Below are 26,799 nucleotides of genomic sequence, written 5' to 3'. Positions count from 1 at the left end.
TGAATCTATCTGTTAAACAAACGATCCTTTGTTCGTATTGACAACCCCATCTTTACAGTGCATTGTTACATCATAATCTGCTTATGCTGACATCTGGGCTGAGTACTGTATGCTGTGATACAGTCCATCATGCTACCGAACTATACCTACAACTGACTGACTTCTGAAGACGCGAATAGAACAGATACAGTTAATTGAATGGCTAATCCTTCTGTTGTTTTTTTTTTGTTTTTGTTTTTTTTTACATATACCAATACAATAGTTTTGCTGAACCGTCATAGAAAACTGATAACCTTTGAAGTACCGACTACTGTGTATAAATACAAAAATAATTATTTATTTCTCAAAATACAGGAGGGAAAGAATCCCTAAATTGGGTGTGAATTTATGCTTATATATACGGTCCAATATTGCCAGGTGTTGACTCGTGAAAGTTTCATTCGTGGGAATGGAGATCCTATTTTGCTTGTCGAGAAAATTTATACAGCTTTCGTGATCATTCTTGGGATTTAAAAAGCAATTACAAGCTTTGTGAAGCTAGCCATAAAGGGGGGGAGGGGGGCATTTAATTACGGAATGCATGCAATCAACGGTCGCATTATATGTCACTTATCTTACATTGCAATGTACGATCATAGGGTTTTATTATTATTAAAATGTCAACTAAAGTTGATAATGCAATGGTTAGTCAGGAGATGGCTGGCTTTGTGGCTTATGCTAGGGTTCAAGTTCTCAGGAATGGTAAGGTGTATAGAGGTGTTAAGGACTTGATTCAGTTAGCAGTGAGATCCAGGGCAACGTACCCTTGCGCATCTGCGGCTGCTGAGAGACTACTGGTGTCACCTGTCAGCACTGTAGACTGTGAACATGGATTCAGTAAGATGAAGTTCATAAAAACTGACATCAGAAATAAACTCTGCATCTCATCTCTCGAGAATTTAATGAGAATCAGCATGTACAGATGTGAAAAATTAGACTGCATTCAACATGTGGGCAGCCCTAAAATCACGACGGACCTTCATGTAACACTTTGTAACATTTTGTTAATGCTTGTTGTAATTAAAGTATTAACTAACTCATCTTTTGTAATTTTCATTGCCTGTTACATTAATAGATTAAATTAACACTTGAAAAAATGTACACTACTTGTTCTGGCGACACTTTTTGAAAATTGGTGACAAAATATTGAGGTTGGCGATTTTTTTGGCGACAGCTTTTTAAAAGCCAGGACCATCCCTGCTTAGCCAAAGTATGCAATTAAAGTACACTTAGCCAAAGTATGCAATTCAAGTACACTTAAATGAAGTATGCAATTCAAGTACACTTAGCCAAAGTATGCAATTCAAGTACACTTAGCTGACATGATGATTCTCCCATTGAAAGCTACCCATTTATAATGCCACCTTTTGATTGCAACAGGTTTGCATTGTATAAGGGGACCAGTATTATTATTATTATTATTATTATTTACATGGCAGGTTTTGTGAAGACATATATTGTACAAGAGAGTTTCAGCATAATTGGAGCATTATTCACCGGAATGAAGGAAGGAGACATCAATACCTTGACACAGCAGTCTCCAACAGACAAGACATGTTATGTTTACCACTCAGAAAGCATGCCTGATATACTTGCTGTTCTTTGTAATACAGATGTCCCTGCAGAACAGTCATATTCCTTTGTACATGAGGTTCAGTATTCATTTGTTCATAATGTATTCTTTTCTTCCATATCCACTTGGACTTGGAGGAAAGTGTAGTCTCTGCTTGATGCTAACTCTAGGAGGCATCAGCATCATTACTGTGGTCTAAATCATTGCACCTCAATAACAATGACAGTGTGGAAGCTGATACAAACAACTGGTGTCACAACTAGGAGACAACAGGGGCATTACTAATATACATTATTAATTACTAAGGTACATTATTAATTACTAAGGTACATTATTATACTCACATCAGACTGTCATTGGGAAAGTTGATCTAAGGGACTGGTGGCAGGACTGGGCTGATGCTAACTCTGCCACCAGGAGTCAACAAGATCGCTACAGTTGTATGCATTAGCATTCTTAGGTCAGAATGACAGTGGGAAAGCAGGTACAAAGGACTGATTGGTTGGATATGGCTCGGTGCTAACCGTAGCACCAGGAGTCATAAGGTTCATTATTGTGACGTTCATGACAGTGGGAAAGCAGGTACAAAGGACTGATTGGATGGATATGGCTCGGTGCTAACCGTAGCACCAGGAGTCATAAGGTTCATTATTGTGACGTTCATGACAGTGGGAAAGCAGGTACAGAGGACTGGTTGGTTGAGCATGGTTCGGTGCTAACCGTAGCACCAGGAGTCATAAGGTTTATTATTGTGACGTTCATGACAGTGGGAAAGCAGGTACAAAGGACTGGTTGGTTGAACATGGCTCAGTGCTAACCGTAGCACCAGGAGTCATAAGGTTCATTATTGTGACATTCATGACAGTGGGAAAGCAGGTACAAAGGACTGATTGGTTGGATATGGCTCGGTGCTAACCGTAGCACCAGGAATCATAAGGTTCATTATTGTGACGTTCATGACAGTGGGAAAGCAGGTACAAAGGACTGATTGGTTGAACATAGCTTGGTGCTAATCGTAGTACCAGGAGTCATAAGGTTCATTATTGTGAAGTTCATGACAGTGGGAAAGCAGGTACAAAGGACTGATTGGTTGAACATGGCTCGGTGCTAACCGTAGCACCAGGAATCATAAGGTTCATTATTGTGATGTACTTGACAGTGGAAAAGCAGATACAAGGGACAGATGGCTTGATGCTAACCAGGGGGTGGTAGGGTACTTACTATAGTGTACCTGACTTTAGTATAAGGAAGATTAATGGAAGATTAGGTGTGATGTGTAAATGCCAACTCTTTGGATTTAGCCTGGAATATCTAGAGTATTAGAACTTACTTCAGATATAAAGGATGATATTGGAAACCTCTCCAGACACATTATTCAAAAGTTCTTCACGTATGAAAACAATACTTCTCTGAAGAAATAAATAGTGGTGCTCAAATAGAAATTTCTGATATGCATTTTACCAAATTTCTGACAAGTTTGCTATATTTTCATGGCTCAAATTATGACACATAAGAACCTGGTATGATATTAGTAGGAAATGTGGCAAAATTATGATGCAGTATAAGGAAAGACATAGTTTTTGAAGCTTAAGGTTAGCTTTCTCTATTTTTGTGTGTATGTAATTGAAAAGTTAAATACATTGTCAGATATGAATATTACTACACAGTTAAATACATTGTCAGATATGAATATTACTACACAGTTAAGCTTTCATCAAAGTATAATTTTTGATGTAATCATGCAGTCATTTCTCTGCCTAAATTCCAGATAAATATGATATTGGTATACTTTAGAAAAAAAGGATAATTAAGTTCTATAAGTTGGTTAAATTTGTTGCATGGCTTGCTAGTGACTGTAAAGTTGCCTGTTGATTTCGTACAGTTCCTCAACATATAGCAAATAGATCATGTACCTTATAATGTTTACATATCTTCATTATAAACCCCTCTCCTAACCCAACAAAATGGTGCTTTCTTTACTCTTCAACTCCAATTGTTTTTAATTGAAAACAGATTGAGTTAGGTTGGGTATAGCTGAGCTAAACATAGAGATTGAGTTAGGTTGGGTATAGCTGAGCTAAAAATAGAGGTTGAGTTTATTTTCTGAATACACCAACTTTATGCTGTCTACCTAGTAGGGATCAACATTCATTGATAATTGCAAATTTTTCCGTCCTTTTCCTTTTATCTCGTGGTTAGCTTACTTAAAACTCAAATCCAGATGCAAAACACTTTCAGTCAGTATGATGATGATGATTTGTTAGAAATAACTTGCCTTAAACTTCATTAAGGTCAATTGATTTCATTTGCTTTATATGCTTGCTTATAAGTCGAGTCCAACTGCAAAAAGCATAGACCCTGATCTGCATAAAGTACTGGCAGGTCAGAAAGTGTGCTGTTTGTTCTGTTGATTACTCTAGCAAGCTGCACACACCCAGATCTGCTGGTGCATTATGCAAAGGCAGATTGGGTCTTTGTAGTTTGCAGTTGGACATACTTCTATTCAATAATAATAAATTAATATTGATAAATAATTATAACCTTTCTACCAATGACCAGTGGAAGCAGTTGATTAAAGGTTTGTTTAAATTTCTTTTAAAGGAATGCACTTTATATATACATAGCCTAAATTATTTCTTAGTGTATAATATCTTTTTTAGCTGTTCTCTGCCATTGATATAAGTGAATGCTGCATATTGATTCTGGCTGTTTCCATGACAAGTGACTATAGGAGTGAGGTCCCAGTATCAGACATGGCTGTCCCTTTCATGCGGGCTCTAAGGACCACCAAGTATCCTATGACACCACTGTGTCCATATCTGGAACAGCCCAATATTATCTCAGGACTCCAGGCTCAGTGTTAGAATAACATAGTAGTAATTGTGTATTGGATATATGTATATTGGAGACAGTCATATATAATTTCTGTATTTTAGTTCTAGTCTGTCTTGTATTAATTGTGTCCTTTTTTAAATTTGAAATTTGTGTCTTAAATTACCAGTTTTTACTGGCCTTACAATATAGACACCTGCTTGCAAATATGGTTCAGGTCTACAGGCTTATCCAATATATTCATGTGTCTCAGGTCTACAGGCTTATCCAATAGAATCATGTGTCTCAGGTCTACAGGCTTATCCAATAGATTCATGTGTCTCAGGTCTACAGGCTTATCCAATAGATTCATGTGTCTCAGGTCTTCAGGCTTATCCAATAGATTCATGTGTCTCATGTTTACAAGCTTATCCAATATATTCATGTGTCTCAGATCTACAGGCTTATCCAATAGATTCATGTGTCTCAGGTCTACAGGCTTATCCAGTAGATTCATGTGTCTCAGGTCTACAGGCTTATCCAATAGATTCATGTGAGATGTAATTTTCCAGGTTTTAAGTTCTTAAGAACAATGGGGAACACATTAAAACCATAAAGAAGAATGAAATTCAGAGCTCTGAAAAATCTATCACTTTTAGAGTTTTGAGATATGAAACAGACTGCCAAATAAAATAATATTTTAAATTCAAAAATAATATATATATATATTTATATATATATATATATATATATATATATATATATATATATATATATATATATATATATATATATATATATATCAATCAGTGCCTTTCTTTGCAGGGTCTAGCCATGTTAAGAGCCATGTGATAAATAAGTGGGCTGTGGTGGTGGAGTACTGTACTGTTGATAAGCTGAAATTTAATTAATATGGATAACAATAATGTGTGTTGTTTTCTGTTTGGAAATAATACAATTATTTTTAATTTCATATATTTTAAGTTTTTTAATCTTGAGACAGTATTTTTGACAATTTATTTGAAATCATTTGTTAATTTTGTCGGTTTGTTACAGTGCTAACCTACTGCCAGCTACAGAATGCCAAGGCCATACTGTATAACTGTTACACAGACAGAATTGATCTGGATGTGACCACAATGAAAGCATTTCTCCCTCTCCTTAAGAACACACCTGTCAAAGATTTTGTTTTGGTAAGTTCAGTCAGTTGGGGTACATTATTTTCCCCTGCAAAATGATATTATTTTGTTATCCTAATCCAGTATTGCAGGCCTGTGTTCTTTTTCTTTCATTCAAGAAAATGTTGTTAATCAGAAATTTTACATTACTAGTCTAAAACCTTTTATTTCCATATTGAAGAGTTGATTGCAGATAAAAAGGTAAATAGATGTGAAAATTGGATTTAATTTGATAAATGCAGTACATGATACCAGTCTAGCATTCTTTGTAGCTGCTAGAGCTTGGTCCCATGCACATTTGTTACTGCTGTATAACCCAGGGTTTTTCTGAACATACTGCAATATGTACCACAGTATACCAGGGTATTTCTGAACATATTGCAATATGTGCCACAGTATACCAGGGTATTTCTGAACATACTGCAATATGTACCACAATATACCAGGGTATTTCTGAACATACTGCAATATTTACCATGGTATGCCAGGGTTTTTCTGAACATACTGCAACAGTATACCACAGTATACCAGGGTATTTCTGAACATACTGCAATATGTACCACAGTATACCAGGGTATTTCTGAACATACTGCAATATGTACCACAATATGCCAGGGTATTTCAGAACATACTGTGATATGTACCATGGTATGCCAGGGTTTTTCTGAACATACTGCAATATGTACCATGATATACCAGGTGCTTTCTGAACATACTGTAACATGTACCATGGTATACCAGGGTATTTCAGAACATACTGTGATACATACCAAAGTATACCAGGTTTATTCTGAACATACTGTGATGTGTACCATGGTATACCAGGTGCTTTCTGAACATACTGTGATGTGTACCATGGTATACCAGGGTATTTCAGAACATACTGTGATGTGTACCATGGTATACCAGGGTATTTCTGAACATACTGTGATGTGTACCATGGTATACCAGGGTATTTCTGAACATGCTGTGATGTGTACCATGGTATACCAGGGTATTTCAGAACATACTGTGATACATACCAAAGTATACCAGGTTTTTTCAGAACATACTGTGATGTGTACCATGGTATACCAGGTGTTTTCTGAACATACTGTGATACATACCACAGTATACCAGGGTTTTTCTGAACATACTGCAATATGTACCATGATATGCCAGGTGTTTTCTGAACATACTGTGACATGTACCATGGTATACCAGGGTATTTCAGAACATACTGTGATGTGTACCATGGTATACCAGGTGCTTTCTGAACATACTGTGATGTGTACCATGGTATACCAGGGTATTTCAGAACATACTGTGATGTGTACCATGGTATACCAGGTGCTTTCTGAACATACTGTGATGTGTACCATGGTATACCAGGTGCTTTCTGAACATACTGTGATGTGTACCATGGTATACCAGGGTATTTCAGAACATACTGTGATACATACCAAAGTATACCAGGTTTTTTCTGAACATACTGTGATGTGTACCATGGTATACCAGGGTATTTCTGAACATACTGTACAGTGATATGTACTACAATATTCCAGAGTATTTCTGAACATACTGTGATACATTTCATGGTATACCAGAGAATTTCTGAACATACTGCGATATGTACCATGGTATACCAGGGTATTTCTGAACATACTTCTATATGTACCACAGGGTAATATCACAATTATATTAGGGACCAACAGTTTTCAGTTATGGGACAGGAGTCTGACACTTTTCAAAAAAATTCCTTCCATCAGGAAAAACATTTCTTGCTCTGATTTGTAGGAAAATAACATCATATTATTTTATCCATTATAATAGTTTTACAAAATTAATTATTTTGAGATAAAACAAAATAAATAGCTCAAAACAAAATTGCAGCTCCCCCCCAATTTAAATGGTTGGTACCTTGCATTAGATCAGTTTGCTATATGCTTGTTAATTGTTATACAAGTTGTAATCTAGAATGGGATGATTAAAGTTACACTATAGCTCATACCATCGGAAAGACATTGTGCTACCTCCATTAGAGTGCTTGTTGATGGAAATACAAGTCTTGATATAATAAGCAGAGAAACTTTGAGGGGAATGCCTACACCAGGCAAGAAATTTATTAGAGAGGGCCAGTAGACATAAAACACATAGCAAATGAGAAAACATTTAAAGGACTTGAGAAATTACTTAAAATTGAGAAAACAACTGTTCTCCTAAGAAGCTTAGGACAATTTCCAATCTTACAAAAGAATACATATACTTAACACATCATGTCATGCTAGTAAATAATTTAAAAAATGACAATTTGTTTTTCAATCTTAAATATTTTCAAAAGTTGGATTTGGCCCAGATATCTATCATAACATCCTATCTGGCTACCAGATTGTTATATGTGAAAAGTATCAGACATGTGATTAAAGGCTCATACAAATGATTATATTTGCAATATTTAAAAATTTAATGTCACAAATTCGGTTGTTTTGTTCAACAACAAAAAAAAAATTGAATTATTTTGTCATGAAAAATGAAATCATACTGTTCATATAATGAAACGAGTAGTAAGATTTACTCAGGAATTTCCGTACATTCCTTACTGATGGAAACTAACAAAGTACCAGTACAGTGAAAAGGTATCATGGTGTGTATCACCCCAAAAAAATACAGTGGTAAACCCACATACCGGTAATATTGCTTACCTCAGATAACACAACTAATATGAGGAAAACCCTTAAGTACTTGTCCTGAAAACTGTTTAACAGAGTTCAACCCAAGTTGACAGGCATCAAGTTGACAGGCATCATCCTGACATGAAGGCTTTTCAGATTTATACTTGATATGCAGTTATAAACATGGAATAAACTTCAAAGAACTTCTTTAAAAAGTGTGGAATGGACCAAATTTAACGGAAATTATCTTTGCATCAGGACCTATAAAGATTATACAAATGATGCAGATTTACTATTCAACAGAATTTGACTGAATCTGAAAGGCGGTCTCCAGGTCTTATGGCCTTTTATTTTATTGAATAATGCTCGTCTGTTATTGAACAAAAAAAAGCCTTCAAATAACTTTTTTCAATCTACAGAATTTGAAGAAATGTTCAGACAGAAAGCATTCCGCTAATTAAGATTATTTGGTTTATTCTAAGGCTGTTAGATAAATGATTGTGTTGTTTCTTACAAAAAGCCACATAGCAACTATATTATTAAAATGTATCAGCATTTGATCTGTCATGACTTGCCACACTTATTTGTGTCTAAACCTTAAAAACCTTTTCTTTGTCTGATACATTGCCTGATCACAGTGCATTAGGGATAACTTTCTCTGCTACTTCCAAATCCCACTGTCCTATAAAGATATGAAAAAATTACTCTTTCTCTTTTTATATATATATATATATATATATATATATATATATATATATATATATATATATATATATATATATATATATATCATTGTATCTGGATAAATACATCCTCCATAGAATCCATTTAATCTTCTATCTTTTATTTTCAGTTGTAAGTCAAAATGTTTTATATGGTGCATGCAACATTTTTTGACAAAAATCCAATGAATTTTTTTATATTTTGACGTTACATTACCATTTGTTTTTTGTCACATTGGACTTTTGAGTGGCAACTTTCATTTTCACCTGACAGGCTGCTGATTTTGGCATTTCTGACTTAATTTTATAATATGGCTGGCATTTGTTTTATATTTTTTGTATGCACATCTTTATTCTCTTCATTTATTATGTTTATTTATTTTTGTGTGCTTGATTTAGGGTAGAGTTTTGGCCTACTTTATTATTATCGTTTTACTTGAATTTGATTTTAAGAACTACAGACCTGCTTACTCCCATGGATTCTCAGTATTTTGTATGAATGAAGCCCAAAAAGTACTCACTGTGGATTGTTTAGAATACGAAAAATGAACAAATCAATGAAAAAAATATCTCTTAACATTTCGTTCCACTTTTCTTATTTTCGTTATTTGATCATTGTCATAGAAGTGCTTTTTCAATGATCCCTGCTCAAACTGGTAAACTGTCTGCAGGCATTGAAGGCAGCAATTGGCAGTTGTATTTAAAAATGGTGGACCAGTGTCTTGTGAAATGAAAATTGGAAAAAGTAAAAAAGTTGAGTGCTAGCCAGAAGTTTTGAAAGATTTAGACAGATATTTGGCCATTTTTAGAACAGTCTAACAAAAAAGTTCATTATGTTCACTGTTGTGAGTGAATTGGGTTTTTGTGTCGCACATGGTGGTAGAAGGGATGTAAAAAAACATCTGGAGTGCAAATCCTACAGTAGAAGATTCAAATAAGTCTGTGTCCTCATTCTGTAAATCACAGTGTCCCAAAGTGAGGAAATGTACATTATCAATGCTAAGTGATGATAATTCAGTGTCCCAACGTCAGGACATGTACATTATCCATGCTGAAGTGATGATAATTCAGTGTCCCAAAGTGAGGAAATGTACATTATCATTGCTGAAGTGATGATAATTCAGTGTCCCAAAGTGAGGAAATGTACATTATCATTGCTGAAGTGATGATAATTCAGTGTCCGAAAGTGAGGAAATGTACATTATCAATCCTGAAGTGATGATAATTCAGTGTCCCAAAGTGAGGAAATGTACATTATCATTGCTGAAGTGATGATAATTAAGCTATTGGCCAAGTTAAACTTGCTGTTGAAAACAGCTGATTCGTTAAAACAGGATTTAATCTAAATGTTTCCTGACAACAAAATTGCAGCGGGGAAGGTGAACTATATAAGAATATAGTTAGAAAAAGTCGAGTGATACTGGTTTTAGGACAAGTCATTTCTTTTCTTTGTAAAAAGAAACATAATTATTTTATACTTGTCATTAAAGATAACAAATGTATTTCTGGATGAAGGTTTTTTTTTATTTTTGTACTGTTAGCTTTATAGATATACTACTGATAGCTGCCAAAAACTACAGACAGTCTGCTTTTGGACTACTGATAGAGCCATGAAAGTGTAGACAGGTATGGACCTAGCCTTGATTATGACCTAAGAATGTTCTGGAAGCAAACTTGTTGACAATATTTTGGAATTTTCCCATTAGAAGTGACTCACATGAAGGGCATTCTGTTGTGTCATGGGTCAGGTGACAGTTTGTAAAAAATATAGAGGATGTAAACAAAGTATCCTGTTGGTACATCAGCACATTCAAGATTATTGAAATTTATTCAGAACAGTCTTTACTTTTGGACTTGTGATAGAACATTTAGGATTATTTGGGATTTAATTCACAATACTGTGTCTTTGAAATTTACTAAACTTACTGGTTTTGCTTCTTTCTGTGATGTAGTTGAATACCATAGACTTGCAAGACATTACAGAGATGACACCAAAGTGCACTAAATGCAAGCTATTCAAAGTCATTGAGGACATCCATGAAACATGCCTTATTTGTACCTTATGCTCTTCAACAGACCTGTAAAGTGTGTCCCATGTTGTCCAAGAATACATGGTCTAATTTTGTGTGACAACTTAAGGGCTACAATTTGATCTCAGTATGAAGTGTTGAGTTTATGCCCCATGTCTGAGTCTGATGTCAACATGTCCTCCTCCCCCTCAAAGTTATGGAAAACAATGCCAGATCATAAATTGTGCATGATCTCTTTAATTTATAAGGCTTTGTTAAGATTATTGACAATGGAACATGAAGAATTTAATCAGATCCCCACTGGGGATAAGCCTTTAGCTCTGCTCATGAGATGTGAGAATCCAGAGATGCTGCCAGGGTGTGGGATTGCAGGCTTCTCACAGTGATGATCTCTAGTCATTCAGCTTCAAAACACTTTTGGGGGAAAGATCACAAATTATTTGCAGTTCTCACAAATTGTTGTACCCACAGTGTTTTTTTTTGTTTCAAAAACAAAAAGTCAAGGTAAAGGTTTGTCAGATTAAGTCTTTATCATCCATTTTGCCATTGATCTTAATGAAACTATACTAATGTAGATTTAGGGTTTGAATACAAGCATCTGTATGATTGAGATCTGCTGCAGGTTTTACAGAAACTAAAAACGGGGTTCCGATTTAATTGTCTACTATTAGAATAAAAAATAACAGAAATTCATGGAGCATAACAAGCAGCACATTTTATGAATATCAGAACAGAATATATCTGATTTCTTTACAATAAGATGGTCTGCTAAAGCCGATACTTTAGAGCAAGAAGAAAGCTCTCCTGTTCAGACGTGAACCAAAGATGTTGCATGAATTGATGACATGGAAATAGTATGTACCCCTTGCACAGGGTATGTGGAAGGAGAACCTAGAGGCTACGATAAAGAGAAAAAAAGGAACCAAAATTCAAAGACGGTTGAATACCTACAAAATGGTTGCACTGATTTTCAAATATCAACTTTGGCATGGCATGTGGAATCTGTAGATCATGTCCAAGCATTTCAGAAAGTATAATGCAAAAAAAATTACAGTCTGCAGTAGTAAGCACAGTTTAAAAATCGGTGGAAAAAAGTGATGCCATCATTTTTGCCATGTGAACTGCTTATTACATTGCCTATGACAGCCTGCCAGTTGCAAAATATTCTAGTTTGATTATGGCCTAACTAAAATTAAGATAAAACATTTTGGAGAGGAAAAGAAAATTGGTAATGAAGTCAGTAAAGCTCTCCTTGATGGTGTTAAGCCTTGATGGTGTTGCAACCTTGGCTGAATACAATCTTACAAAAAATGTGATCCTACAACAGAGGTATCCAAGCAACAACATTATATAGTTGTGAAAAATTATTTCCAAACATCGTGAAGACCAGTTCCTTAATTTGTTTAATTTGGCCAAAATTGCATTTGTTCTCCCATTACAAACTGCAGGATTTACACTTCTGTGTGCTGTGAGGAATAGGTTAACGTCACAAACAGTGACATAAACTGATGATTATTGAGATAAAAGGAGGTTATATAGACCATTTTCCATTTTCAGAGGCCTTGAAGGAGTGAAGTAATAAGCAGCAGGGAAGAATATTTACCAGACTAAATTAGGTTGCTGATAATTTATATATTTGTTGTTAAAGAAGTTATGTAAAGTAATTAATGCTTGTCTTAAACTGGGTATGCATAATGTTGTCACCTATCAGCCTCCCTTAAACCCCCCCCCCATCTGGAGGTAGGTGTGGGGGACATCTCCCTCTTAAGAAAATCCTGGCAGCATCTCTGCAAGTCAAATATCACTCTGCCAGTGAGGATGGTGAGTAAAACTTGTCTCCACCTGTGATGTGTGAACGTACAGTATCATGTATAGAAGAGCATTCTTGCTGGATGTGAAGGCGTACTATTTGACTCCTATCAAAGGATGGACGGTGAGCCATTTGGACTGACCAAGCTGGAGTTTGACTTGTGTGTATGCATAATCTTATGACATTTATCAGTCGCTGTATGCCATTCTGACTGTTATCAAACTGCCACATAAACATGTGATATACAATTACAGTGATAATGACTTGAATATATGGCCACTCATTCTGTACCAGGAAAGTGGCTTTATAAGATGGGTGGCCTTTCCAGAAGGGGACTGTATTTGTGAGAAGTATATGCATGTAGTAAGAAAGCTTCATGTAACTTCATAGCCTTTAATAGCTTCATTTAAAAGTAAGATTAATTATTAAACGGTTCTTCTTGTCTTAAAACTTGTATCAAATGAACATATATTGATGGTTCCTGATTCTTCAGTGTGAAATGCAAGTGTGGTGTTGTTGGCATGTGCAGTGCAAAACCATTTAAAAATGTCATTTAAATCTTGGTACAAACATCGGACCACCATTCCTTGCTAACTTCTTTCTCTTTCTTGTTGAAGACAAGTAGGTAGCCCTATAAAGGGATTCATATTAATGATCATAGACTCATTCTGACATCATGGACAATACGAGGACCTTCCAGACCTGCTGTCCAATTTAATTTATCCAGGTCTCATGTTATTTCCAAAAATGGAATCTCTCCAGGGATCAACTCAAAAGTTCTAGTCCCCATTATCCTCAACAATCAATCAGCTATCATATAAAGACTTGCTTTCTGATAGTGCTCATAGTTCCATCCAGACAAATTAGTTGCTTTAATGACCCCAAAACAGGTTGCCATTGCTAGGCAATCAGCAAATAATTATTTGTGCTCTATCCTTGATTGATACATTGAGAGATGTGAAATTCCAGGATCCGATACTTATTTTTCTGACGCAAATGGAGAGCATCTGAAATGAGCGAACCAGGCTTATTTGACTCACAAGTCTGGAAAACAAGGCATAATACCACAGGTGCCAGATGCTTGGTTAAAGGGAGTAGTAGAATCAACATTCACTGAACTCTCTCAGGACCAGGCATGCTTCATGAAAATCGTGGCTCATGAAATATGAGCAGTTTCCATTAAACCTGACATTCAAACATAACATGCCAATTTGTGACATAGTGGAGTCAGTAGGATGGTGCACAAAAACAGCTTCTGTCTGTGTTACATGGTTTGGCAAAGGAGAGAACTGAACCTCATCAAACATGACAGAACAGCTCAACACTAGGCAGTATTGACCACTTTCACTGAATTTGCTTGCAAAACTTAAACGGTGAGACAATAATTAAGTGCGGAATCCCACAGGAATCTCCCTTGCATGTGTATAAATTTTCTAAATTATGTTTCTGCGATAGTGCTTACCTGATCACATTACAAATAATCCCTCTCACCCTGCACTGTAAGCATCCTTTAAATTTTAAATGGTTAAAATACATCTGGGTACAAAGGTAGCTACCAAACAGGTTGGAAGGAGAGTTAACTTGTAAGAGTTGTTTCCCTTTGTCTACGTAATATAGGTATAGATGTCTTTCCAGGAGGGTTGGATTCAGAGATAGCAGAGTAAGTTGTCCTTAATGTAATGAGATACGGTGGTGTAGTTGATGAATTTGCTATAAAATAAATTTGTTTTCTCATTACAGACCAATCCAAATCCAAAAGCAGATGAAACACTGTTAAAATTGGTGGAACTCCATGCAGCCCAGAATATGTTGTATTTATGATGGCAAGCATGAACATGATTCCTAAAAACATTGCTAGCACATTTGTTTCTTGCTTATTTTCGTAATGAAAGTTTGATTTGGGATCGAGAAATGTATTTTGTAATATGAGAAATATTAAACACACTTTCATGTTCTTCTGTGTATATATTTGTATGAGAAACATTTGGATTAATTCACCTAATATTTCAAAAAACTTTTTTGTTATTGTTCATGAGCTTTAAAGTTCATAAGCTATAACCAATCCATTGATTGGTCTTTTCATTTCATAATCTCTTTAAACCATGCATATAAATTTTACATTGAATTTGTGTCTACTTATTTTTTCAGACCTTATATATTGATATTCATATGTACTATGTTGTTGACAAAGAAAGATTTTACCAAACAATTCTCTATGTATTTCAGAGAAGTTGTAAAATATGAAATACATTCACAACAATAGCTGTATCATTTATTTTATTTTTCAAATCATTTATACATACAATCAGTTTTAATATGTCTGCCATAAACTGATGCATATAGTTTTATGATGTCCGTCAATCCATCTGTTCCCTATTCAGTTTGCACACAATATCGTAAGTTTTCAATTATCTACCATTACCAAACTTTGTAAATAGCTTATGTTATAATGTCCATCAATCCATCTGTTCCCTACCATCACTTGACACATTAGCACATTCAAAACTATTGCTACATCTTCAGTATTGAACATTCTAAACATTTGGAATTTTGAAAGAACATTTAGGATTTAATTCACAATACTGCAAGTTAATCTTAAATTTTCACTATGTAACTTAGAGAAATAAAAAGAAATTAAACTTTACTAAATATGTTGGCTTTGCTCCTTTCTGTTACTTAGTTTATACCATAGAGCCAAAAATAGAAATTGAGGGCTTGTCGGATCTGAATTTCTTTAAAATATTTTAGACATAAAAATAGTCTTTAAAATTTAAATAGATTTTTTTTGGTGCAAGATTTTAACTTCACATATTTGAGAAATCTTTGGTGAAACCTGCAAGCTTTAACAATGTCATCTAAAGAGGAGAACTTTGTTTAAATCCTAACAAGGAGGAATTAGAGTTTTAAAACTTTGTTTAAATCCTAACAAGGGGGATTAGAGTTTTAAAACTTTGTTTAAATCCTAACAAGGGGGGATTAGAGTTTTAAAACTTTGTTTAAATCCTAACCAGGAGGGATTAGAGTTTTAAAAAGGACAAGTTGCTTGAGTTTGCCAGGCATTATGATCTATTGGAAGCAAAAGGATCTTTGACCCCCAAAAAAAGAGATAAAGAATATTTTGGTTCGATATTTGAGGGGAAATAACATTTTGGAGGATAGTGCTTTATTATTAAGTCTGTGGTTTTGAAAGTTAATTACAGTTATAAAAAACCCCCGATGAAATTGGAGTTAAGAAAGCTTCAGCTTCGAAAAGAAATGATTCAAATTGGGGGGTGGAGGAACAAATGAAAAGAGAGAGAAAATAGACATACAAAGGCTATGAGAAAAAGAAGATGGATGAGAAGCATAAGAAATGCAAAGAGAGAGACAAGCAAATGCAGATGCAAAGAGAAAAAAGGGAAATGCAACATAGATGAAACGAATTAGAACCACCAGGTGGAGTGCACACACACCCTTTTACACAAAAGTTCAGGTGTTGTTGTTACCCAGAAATATTAGGTTAGTGCCCCCTTTAAGAAAATATAGATAAATACTTTCTTCACACCAAGAAAATTGCTGAAATTTTAAATGGCCAAGAAATCATTAGCCATCTGTTTCATGAGATTTTAAATGGCCAAGAAATCATTAGCCATCAGTTTCATGAGATTTTAAATGGCCAAGAAATCATTAGCCATCAGTTTCATATGAAATTTTAAATGATCAAGAAATCATTAGACATCAGTTTCATATAAAATTTTAAATGGCCAAGAAATCATTAGACATCAGTTACAATAAAGTACTTCTAAATCTCACGCTGGCAAAAGTTTTAGAAATCAAACTTTTGATAAAATTTTCAAGAAATCCAAAATATCTCTATGTGCACATTTTGGGTAAAAAAACAAACTATTTCTTGATTCCACAAGTTAAAAAATAAAGTAACAGAATAAGGACAGAGCAAGTTTCTCAAAATGAGGAAAATAATTATCTACTTCTTTCTCCTGAAAAGGGGTTAATAACTGAGTATTTCTGGTAACCTCAAAATCAGAAAGTTGTTTATGGAAGTGAACTGGTTCACATTATTTCAAAATTCTCCATTGTTTTGGAAAATATGAGACAAGTCAAGTGGTTATGTACATTAAGAGGTTCTTGTAACCAAAATCTTCATTCCTGTTTTAAGTTTAGTCTGTGGAATCATTTACTGTTGTGTTCACGTATAATTTGACAGGAATTATTTAAATTATTTATTATAATTACAAAGTGTTCATTGACTTCTTGGACCTAAACACTACTTGAGTAGTGAGGGCTCATTTAAAGGCATTCTGGATAATAACATTGCAGTGCATTAGGACAGGTCAAGATTATTGGAATTCATTCGGAACGTTTAATATTTTTGCACTTGTGATAGAACATTTAGGATTATTTGGGATTTAATTCACAATACCTCTTAAATTTTCAGTTTTAAATTTAAAGAAGTAAATTTATCTTTTGATTTTACAAAACTTATTGGCTTTGCTTCTTTCAGTTACATACTTTAACACCAGAGTCATAACATATAGATCACAGTGACCTAGTTTTAGTGACAGTTATAGAAGTACTCATAATGTAGATATGCATTTCCTTTGGTAATAATGCCTGAGAAAATGAGCTAAATACCAAAATTAACCAGAAACCACCTGAATGTACATCATAGTTACCCAATTTGTACTGAAATTTATTGATGGATGTACATAGCTGCCAACCCTCATGAATTTGGTGTGAATTTCACGACTTTTTCAGCGATTCACGGATTCACGCCGCAAGCCAAAAATTCACGAATTCTCCAATCCTCAATTATTTTAAATCTTTAATAAAATAACTGATTTCCCGTTAAGCGCTAGTCGTGATATTCGCAGTTGCCGAAACGGTCCGATACTGCTGGTCACGATATTAGTAGATCTACAGCCGATTAGTACAGTTGGCCCGGTAGCAAGTATTTTAGCCTATTTTAATCTATAAGAGTAGTTTTACAAATGCTTTTGAGAGAAACTGGGGCCTAACCGGAATTTTGCTCCGCACATGCGTCACCAACACTGATTTGAGCTACCGTTCAGCGTCACATGTAAGATCTTGAAAATGTCTTCACCACCAAGGAAAAAGAAATGTATTACTCAAAAAGTGAAGTTTAATTTGGAATATATCAAAATTGGCCGTGCATTCTGCCATTAAACACTGATATTCATCATGCTTTTTGCACTCAGTGTGCCATCGCAGCGACGATGTGAGGAAGCACATCTGTTGCAAAAAACACGTTTAAGTTGGGAAAATTAAAAAGTCACAGATTTCAGCTCTGGAATATTTTAAGCCATCAGTGGAAGACCTGCAGGCTACCAACGCTGAAGCATTATTTGTGAGTTTTCTTGTCGAACACAATCTACCTTTATCAGCTGGAGACCATGCTTAACGTTTGTTCTGACAAATGTTCCTGGACTCGAAAATCGCTTCCAAATTTTCCAGTGGAAGAACCAAAAGTGCTGCAGCTCCTGTGCATTCCTCACAGCAACAGTGACAGTGAAAGAGTATTTTCTCTAGTGGGGAAAAATAAGACAGACTTTATGGCCTCCTTAGCTGCAGAAAATCTGTCAGCAATTTTAGTCACCAAGATCAACCAGCAGGCAAGAAGTCTGAACTGTTTAGAAAACAAATTTACGATCAAACAGTTCAGGAAGTTCAAGTCTGCCACAGTATCATGTCTTGATAAATAAATATTTCTGCATATTTGTAGTGTTTTAGTTTTATATTGCGAACTTGATATAGTGTATTTTTCACTAATTCATGTCCAAATTTACGACATTTTATCCCTATTTTCACTACTTGTGAGCCTGGAAGGTTGGCAGCTATGGATGTAAATACCAACTTCTACAACTCCATAAGTGAATGAGAAATTTACCTAAATGCAAAACCCTAACCAGAATATTGATGCCAGACATATGGAGAGGCAAACATTGCAATCCTGATAAAAATAATGATACAAGTATATTGAAGTTGACCTAGTTATTCTAAGCATCATATTAATAATTTACCTTCTTTCTCTAATAGGTTATCAAAAAAACAATCTAAGGATAATTATTGATCAGTTAACAACAAAAATCCTACATACCTTCTAGATCTGTATGTGGTTTAGAAATTAAGATGCAATTGTTTTAGTAACAATACCCTATTTGATCTCAAACTTTGATAACATATTGACTTGTTTTAGCATCAAGGCCCTGTATGATCTTCATCTTTGCTGGCAGACTGATTTGTTTGAGTATCAAGGCCCTGTATGATCTCCAGATCTGCTGGCAGACTGACTTGTTTGAGGATCAAGGCCCTTTATGATCCCTAGCTCTGCTGGCAGACTGTCTTGTTGTATTATCAAGGCCCTGTATGGTCTCCATCTTTACTGAGTGACTTGTTTTAGTATCAAGGCCCTGTATGATGTCCAGCTCTGCTGGCAGACTGACTTGTTTTTGTATCAAGGCCCTATATGATCCCCAGCTCTGCTAACACACAGAATTGTTTTAATATGTTGTTGTTGTTTGGGGTTTAACACCATTTTTCAGCACACGATTGGCTATGCATGGCAGCCAGTATTAATGGTGGAGGAAGAATCCGGGAAAACCCCAGGAAGAACCACAGACCCACGAGAAGCTACTGGCAAGCTTTCTCACATACCCACATTAGCCAACTCCTAGACTCGAACCCACGCAGACAGAGGTGAGATGGCAGTGATCCGTAACGGAGAGCGCTTTGGACCACTCAGGGCCCCGTGTTTTAGTATGAAGACCTTGTATATTCTCCAGACAATAAAAACTGAAGTGTAACAAACGCCATAGCATCTCAAGTGGGTGAGTTAATAAATTTGGAGAAGGAAGCTGTCATTTTAACTTATATATATACTTTTGCAGACCTGACCAATATACTTCTGTCCAAGTTATTTACTTCAACCCATTCCACCATCAGGGGATGTATTCAGGACTTGAAACATCTGCTGTAAGCTTGTTAAAACTTGATACCAAACATATTCAACCAACCTCAATTGGTCTTGACAGAGCAGTAGTGACTGATGGACAGATATGACTATCACAATATAAACTGTACGAATAAGTTTGGATACTCCATCCCCTATAATATAACTACGAACAAGTCTGGATAAGTCACCCCCTATTATATAAACTACATGAACAAGTCTGGATGTAATCCCTTATTATATAAACCATATGAACAAGTCTGGATGTCATCCCTTATCATATAAACCATATGAACAAGTCTGGATAAGCCATCCCTTATTACATAAACTACATGAGGGCTGTTCCATTAAAACATAAATGGGGCCCAAGGAAGGCACTTTTAAAGTGGGGTACTCACCCATAGATGCAATTTATAAATTTCTTATTTTTTTAATATGAACTCTCTGAAATCAAAGTCACCTGTCATATATAACTGCCTTCCCTGGGGAGCATGTATGTTTAAATGGAACAGCCCTGAACAAGTCTTGATCAGCCATCCCCTATTATATAAACAAGTCTGAATAAGCCAAATATACATGGAGCATGCAATACACGGGTCACAGTTTACTTCTATTTTTGTCTCAATACGTTGAAATTCTTCATTTTATGGATTTTCTTTTCTCTCATGCACACATATACAACCTATTGATAAACTGATGAAATTTTTAATTGCCGAATTATAAAGGCATGTGACAGTATGTTTGCATGCAAGTTAAAGCCTCGCTGGTGGATAGTGTATATAAAGTAGCCATAACCAGTTATGCTTCAAAATTGCCATCATTTATAGTAAATGACCATGTTTAAATTCTTTCTAGACACAGTATGGAATGGAAACTTATATTAAACTAGATCTGTGTTTGTAAAAAAAAAATGACAAAAAGTAAAAGTTTCAGAAATATAAAAATGTTAAAGAATTAGAAAAAAATGCAGAAAATTAAACCAGGCCATTCAAAATGCCTACAAATGATAATTCCAAATTAACTTTGTCAATCTAAAGTGGTATTTGCTAACAATATTTTTGCTACAAAAGTACGAAACATTTTCAAAATATGTAACAAATTTAAAAACTGCTCAAATACTTTGAAAATCTAATTTGGCCATCTAAAAGATATAAATATACCTACCACATTTACTTATATGCCTACCAAATTTACATATGAATATGCCTACCAAATTTAGATATGAATATGCCAACCACATTTAGATAAATATGCCTACCACATTTAGATAAATATGCCTACCAAATTTAGATAAGAATTTGCCAACCACATTTAGATAAATATGCCTACCAAATTTAGATATATATATGCCTACCACATTTAGATAAATATGCTGTCCACATTTAGAAAAATATGCCTACCAAATTTAGATATAAATATGCCTACCACATTTAGTTAAATATGCCGACCACATTTAGACAAATATGCCAATCAAATTTAGATAAATATGCCTACCACATTTAGATAAATATGCTGACCACATTTAGATAAATATGCCTACCAAATTTAGATATAAATATGCCTACCACATTTAGATAAATATGCCTACATTTAGATAAATATGCCAACCACATGTAGATAAATATGCCTACCATATTTAGATAAATATGCCAATCACATTTAGATAAATTTGCCTACCAAATTTAAATAAATATGCCAACCAAATTTAGATATGAATATGCCTACCACATTTAGATATGAATATGCCTACCACATTTAGATAAATATGCCTACCACATTTAGATAAATATGCCTACCAAATTTAGATATGAATATGCCTACCACATTTAGATATGAATATGCCTACCACATTTAGATATGAATATGCCTGCCACATTTAGATAAATATGCCTACATTTAGATAAATATGCCAACCACATTTAGATAAATATGCCTACCATATTTAGATAAATATGCCAATCACATTTAGATAAATTTGCCTACCAAATTTAAATAAATATGCCAACCAAATTTAGATATGAATATGCCTACCACATTTAGATATGAATATGCCTACCACATTTAGATAAATATGCCTACCAAATTTAGATAAATATGCCTACCACATTTCGATAAATATGCCTACCAAATTTAGATATGAATATGCCTACCACATTTAGATATGAATATGCCTACCAAATTTAGATATGAATATGCCTACCACATTTAGATATGAATATGCCTACCAAATTTAGATATGAATATGCCTACCACATTTAGATAAATATGCCTACCAAATTTAGATAAATATGCCTACCAAATTTAGATAAATATGCCTACCAAATTTAGATAAATATGCCTACCACATTTAGATAAATATGCCTACCAAATTTAGATATGAATATGCCTACCACATTTAGATATGAATATGCCTACCAAATTTAGATATGAATATGCCTACCACATTTAGATAAATATGCCTACCACATTTAGATAAATATGCCTACCACATTTAGATAAATATGCCTACCAAATTTAGATAAATATGCCTACCACATTTAGATAAATATGCCTACCAAATTTAGATATGAATATGCCTACCACATTTAGATATGAATATGCCAACCACATTTAGATAAATATGCCTACCAAATTTTTAGATAAATATGCCTACCACATTTAGATAAATATGCCTACCAAATTTAGATATGAATATGCCTACCACATTTAGATAAATATGCCTACCATATTTAGATAAATATGCCTATCACATTTAGATATGAATATGCCTGCCACATTTAGATAAATATGCCTACCAAATTTAGATATATATGCCTACAAAATTTAGATAAATATGCCTACCACATTTAGATAAATATGCCTAACAAATTTAGATGTGAATATGCCTACCACATTTAGATAAATATGCCTACCATATTTAGATAAATATGCCTATCACATTTAGATATGAATATGCCTGCCACATTTAGATAAATATGCCTACCAAATTTAGATATATATGCCTACAAAATTTAGATAAATATGCCTACCACATTTAGATAAATATGCCTAACAAATTTAGATGTGAATATGCCTACCACATTTAGATAAATATGCCTAACAAATTTAGATATGTTTACCAAAATTTATATAATATAGCTACCAAATTTAGATGAAATATCTGTAAAAATAAATGTATGCCTACCAAATTCACATATACATATGTCTGCCAAATTTTGATATAAAGATACATACCAATTGTATTTGTCTACTTCCAGTAGTTTTTGCCTAATGGTGTTGAAAGATTTTTTACTAAACATCCAAGTCAAAAAAGTTATATAAAAAATGTCTAAATAAATTTTTTAAAACTGCTGTAATGGCCTGAAAATCTAATTAGGTCATTTCCATATGAATACAAATATGTCTGCTAAATGAGAACGAGTGGTCAAATATCTGCCTTTTCAAATTTTTCAGCAGTGCAGCTGATAAACACAAAGATATAAATGTATGCTTCAAAGGCATGTTTAGGTTATGATAATGGAATCAGCTGATAAACACAAAGATATACATGTATGTTTCAAAGCATGCTTAGGTATTGATAATGGAATCAGCTGATAAACACAAAGATATAAATGTATGTTTCAAGGCATGTTTAGGTATTGATAATGGAATAAAAATTTATTTACTAACCATTCCTCAGTTGAGAGAAGAAATAAGGAAAAGAAATGCAAGGATTTGGGGACAAAAGAATGAGCTGGTTGAAAGGTCGGTATGTTAAAACCATTATACAATGGCCAAAGGGATTTTTTATATAAAGAAAGTGTAATTTTATCTCCACAGAGTGAAATATTAAAGATTTGAAACATATTTTTACTCTCTGAATGTACATGTGTCCTGTTTACTTCTGTTGGGCTTCAACATTAAAAGAGCTGAATATTTTACATGCAAACGAAGTGATTTCTCATTGTGCTCCTTTATTAATTTTTTATATATTTTTATACAGATGTGTACATTATACTCCCAATCAAATATAAATCAATAAATTAATCACAAGTATTTACCGAGTTCTTCATTTTGAAATGTTTTGGCTACACCTATCATTCTTTTACTAATTTTTCTCTCATCTGATACAACCCAGGCACACAATAACACATACCCAGGCACACAATAACACACATCCAGGCACACAATAACACATACCCAGGCACACAATAACACATACCCAGGCACACAATAACACATACTCAGCATAATTAAAGAAATTTTAACCTCGCAATTCAGTCAAGGAAGTGTTCGAGTGAATATTCAGGAAATGGACTGAACAGATGGCAACAAGTTAGCTAAATCATATTTCAAATTGGAATTTCTTGACAAATATTTGTATAAGCCATATTTAAAGTAAACAATCATCATTGCACAGCCAAAATGTTTTGAATTTAAATACAAGGACTAAAGATTAAACGTTTAAATTACGTTTATTTCCAACACATCCTTTTAAAACCACAACAGCATGCAAATAATATACACGTCTTTTGGATGAATAGCATTTATGCGTGTTTTGAAATAACACCAGTCCTAAAATTATACAACATAAAGAAATTAAAGTTATTTTTAATGGCAATTTCGACCCTGTACAAGTTAAGTGATTTGTTAAAATTTTAAATTATTTGGATAGAAACATTATTTAACATCTACTCCTTGTTTTTCTGTCGTTTAATAATACCAAGGCACACAGCAACACATACTCAGCATAATTAAAGAAAGTTTAACCTCATAAATCAATCTAAGAAGTATTTTCTTTGTTTATCTATTGAAGGTAACTATAGAGGTAATCCGATTGATGGACCAATAGTGGTGGTGCCATCTAGGTAGTAATGATAACTCGCTATTGGCTTCCATGGTTTTTGTTTTTGTCAAAAAAGCCCACGTCCTAAAAGTTTCAACTTGTGTGTAAAAAATAATTGCTGAAATGGTCTGACAGTCTAATCAGGCCAATTACATATAGATTTGACAGTCTAATCAGGCCAATTACAAATAGTGTTGACAGTCTAATCAGGCCAATTACATATAGTGTTGACAGTCTAATCAGGCCAATTACACATATAGCATTGACAGTGTAATCAGGCCAATTACATATAGCACTGACAGTCTAATCAGGCCAATTACATATAGCATTGACAGTCTAATCAGGCCAATTACATATAGTGTTGACAGTCTAATCAGGCCAATTACATATAGCATTGACAGTCTAATCAGGCCAATTATATATAGCATTGACAGTCTAATCAGGCCAATTACATATAGTGTTGACAGTCTAATCAGGCCAATTACACATATAGCATTGACAGTCTAATTGGGCCAATTACATCTAGCTTTTGCTTAATTGTGCTTAAAGGTTTTATAATTGTACTATAAGTATTTTTTTTAAAGATGTGAAATCCAAAAAAGACCAAAAGTTTGAAAAATTGCTTTAATGTACTGAAATTTTGTAACATATCATTTACATACAACCATGATAAAGTGTCTACAAATTTCATGACTCAAAAAAGTTTTTGTGCTATAATGCTAAAATGAATTTGGAATGGATGTACAGAAGATAGTCAGCAGAAAACAATTAGACCTTTCTGTTCTCACAGTGCAGGCATAAAACTCGGTCTGACATCAATTAGGCCCTTTAAAGAAAGCCACTCTATAAATTGACATCAAATTCTGATGAAAGGTCCATCCTTTACTCAGCTTGCCTTACAGATGGACATGTCAAAGTTATGAAATTCCTGTACATCTTTATTTTCATCAGTAGACACTGAAAATAATGTCTTTTCTGATAATGTTATAAAATTCAATCTAATAAACCAAATAAATCATGTCTGCAACCTATTTTGTATAGTGTAAATTACAACAGAAATCTAAGAATTTTTCATCAACTTACAAAAAAGAAAACAAAATAAGAAAAGTATACATTTCATGTTTATTGTCATCATGTTACCCCATGAATGAAGCTTTTCAATGTCATAAAATTATCCAAGATGAAAACCTTGAACATAAGAAGTTACAACTACATTTGCAATCAGCAATTTAGAATAAACTCACTTGTGAAGGAAATAGTAACGCTGATATATCCTGAATTTTACTTGATCTAAATCATTGGTATCAAAGTGAAAAGTCCGGATGCTGAATCAGAGTTGAAATGTATTGTACAGCAGCAACACTTATTATGCATGTTAAATATACATCACACAAAAGACACAAATTTTACACTTTATGAAGTTCATGTACTGGAGCAGTTTCATGGCTTTTAATTCAAAACTTTAATTTTCTTAAATCTTCACTTAAGCCATTACCCTGGAGATTAACCTGGAGAAACAAGCAAGAAAGGTATAATTTGCCGAACCCAAAGTTTTCTTAACGAGCTTTCTACTCCCGAGTAACGGAGTAATGCATAACTGTTTATTTTCTTGCCATAAATTTGTACAAAACTGCAATAAAAATTGATGTTTATATTTTTTAGGTGTGTGTTTCTATTCTACATGCTATAGGATTAAGTAAAATTGTAAACATGTATGTGTTTACATTTTGAATTGAAGGAAAAGGCCTAACATAATTGATAGAGTGTACAAAATAAAATGTCCATTATACAGCATGTCCTCGTCAGGTCAAATCTTCAGTGTATATATATTCCCAAATACTGAAGGTTAATTACAAAAGAAAAATTTCTGAACAAGATTAAATATTTTCAAAGGACTAGAAAATAATTTTTCAGATAAGAAACTGACAGATTCTTCCTTAATGCATACTGAAACTCTAATCCGCCTTTTCCAGCCCTTGAAGCCTTTCAAGGAGGGGTGGGTGTGAAAAATGCCAAGTTGAGTATAACTTGTCTGTCACTGGGAAGCCAAGGTTGTCCTTATTCAGCTTGATAAGGGCAGATCGAAGATAAGCAGCCTTATGAAGAGACTTTGCAAAATTGTCAGCCTGGAACTCGAACATCCGAGACAACACAGTCACACAAAAAGACAAGATCTGAAATATATATCAGAGG

At 34.1% G+C, this 26,799-nt stretch overlaps 2 protein-coding genes across 5 annotated transcripts in view; one reads left to right on the top strand and one right to left on the bottom strand.

Moving 5' to 3' along the window:
• The window catches only part of LOC149785988 (proteasome assembly chaperone 1-like), a 36,124-nt gene extending 21,185 nt beyond the window's left edge, over nucleotides 1-14,939 (top strand). For both annotated transcript variants that reach the window (XM_089976261.1, XM_089976260.1), the window contains exons 3-6: nucleotides 1,479-1,690; nucleotides 4,273-4,471; nucleotides 5,480-5,616; nucleotides 14,555-14,939. In XM_089976261.1, the coding sequence (XP_089832387.1) occupies nucleotides 1,479-1,690; nucleotides 4,273-4,471; nucleotides 5,480-5,616; nucleotides 14,555-14,635 (629 nt within the window). In that variant the 3' untranslated portion in view covers nucleotides 14,636-14,939. The remainder of the gene's footprint in view (nucleotides 1-1,478; nucleotides 1,691-4,272; nucleotides 4,472-5,479; nucleotides 5,617-14,554) is intronic.
• Nucleotides 14,940-25,216: 10,277 nt separating this feature from the next.
• The window catches only part of LOC149785987 (CAAX prenyl protease 1 homolog), a 58,052-nt gene continuing 56,469 nt past the window's right edge, over nucleotides 25,217-26,799 (bottom strand). For all 3 annotated transcript variants that reach the window (XM_089976253.1, XM_089976254.1, XM_089976255.1), the window contains exon 11: nucleotides 25,217-26,780. In XM_089976253.1, the coding sequence (XP_089832379.1) occupies nucleotides 26,562-26,780 (219 nt within the window). In that variant the 3' untranslated portion in view covers nucleotides 25,217-26,561. The remainder of the gene's footprint in view (nucleotides 26,781-26,799) is intronic.

The sequence above is a fragment of the Sinohyriopsis cumingii genome, chromosome 12, assembly GCF_028554795.1.
Source record: "Sinohyriopsis cumingii isolate HCF-2022 chromosome 12, ASM2855479v2, whole genome shotgun sequence".
In the NCBI taxonomy this organism is placed as follows: domain Eukaryota; kingdom Metazoa; phylum Mollusca; class Bivalvia; order Unionida; family Unionidae; genus Sinohyriopsis; species Sinohyriopsis cumingii.
Note: the sequence above shows the minus strand (reverse complement) of the source record. Positions and strands in the feature narration are given on the sequence as shown.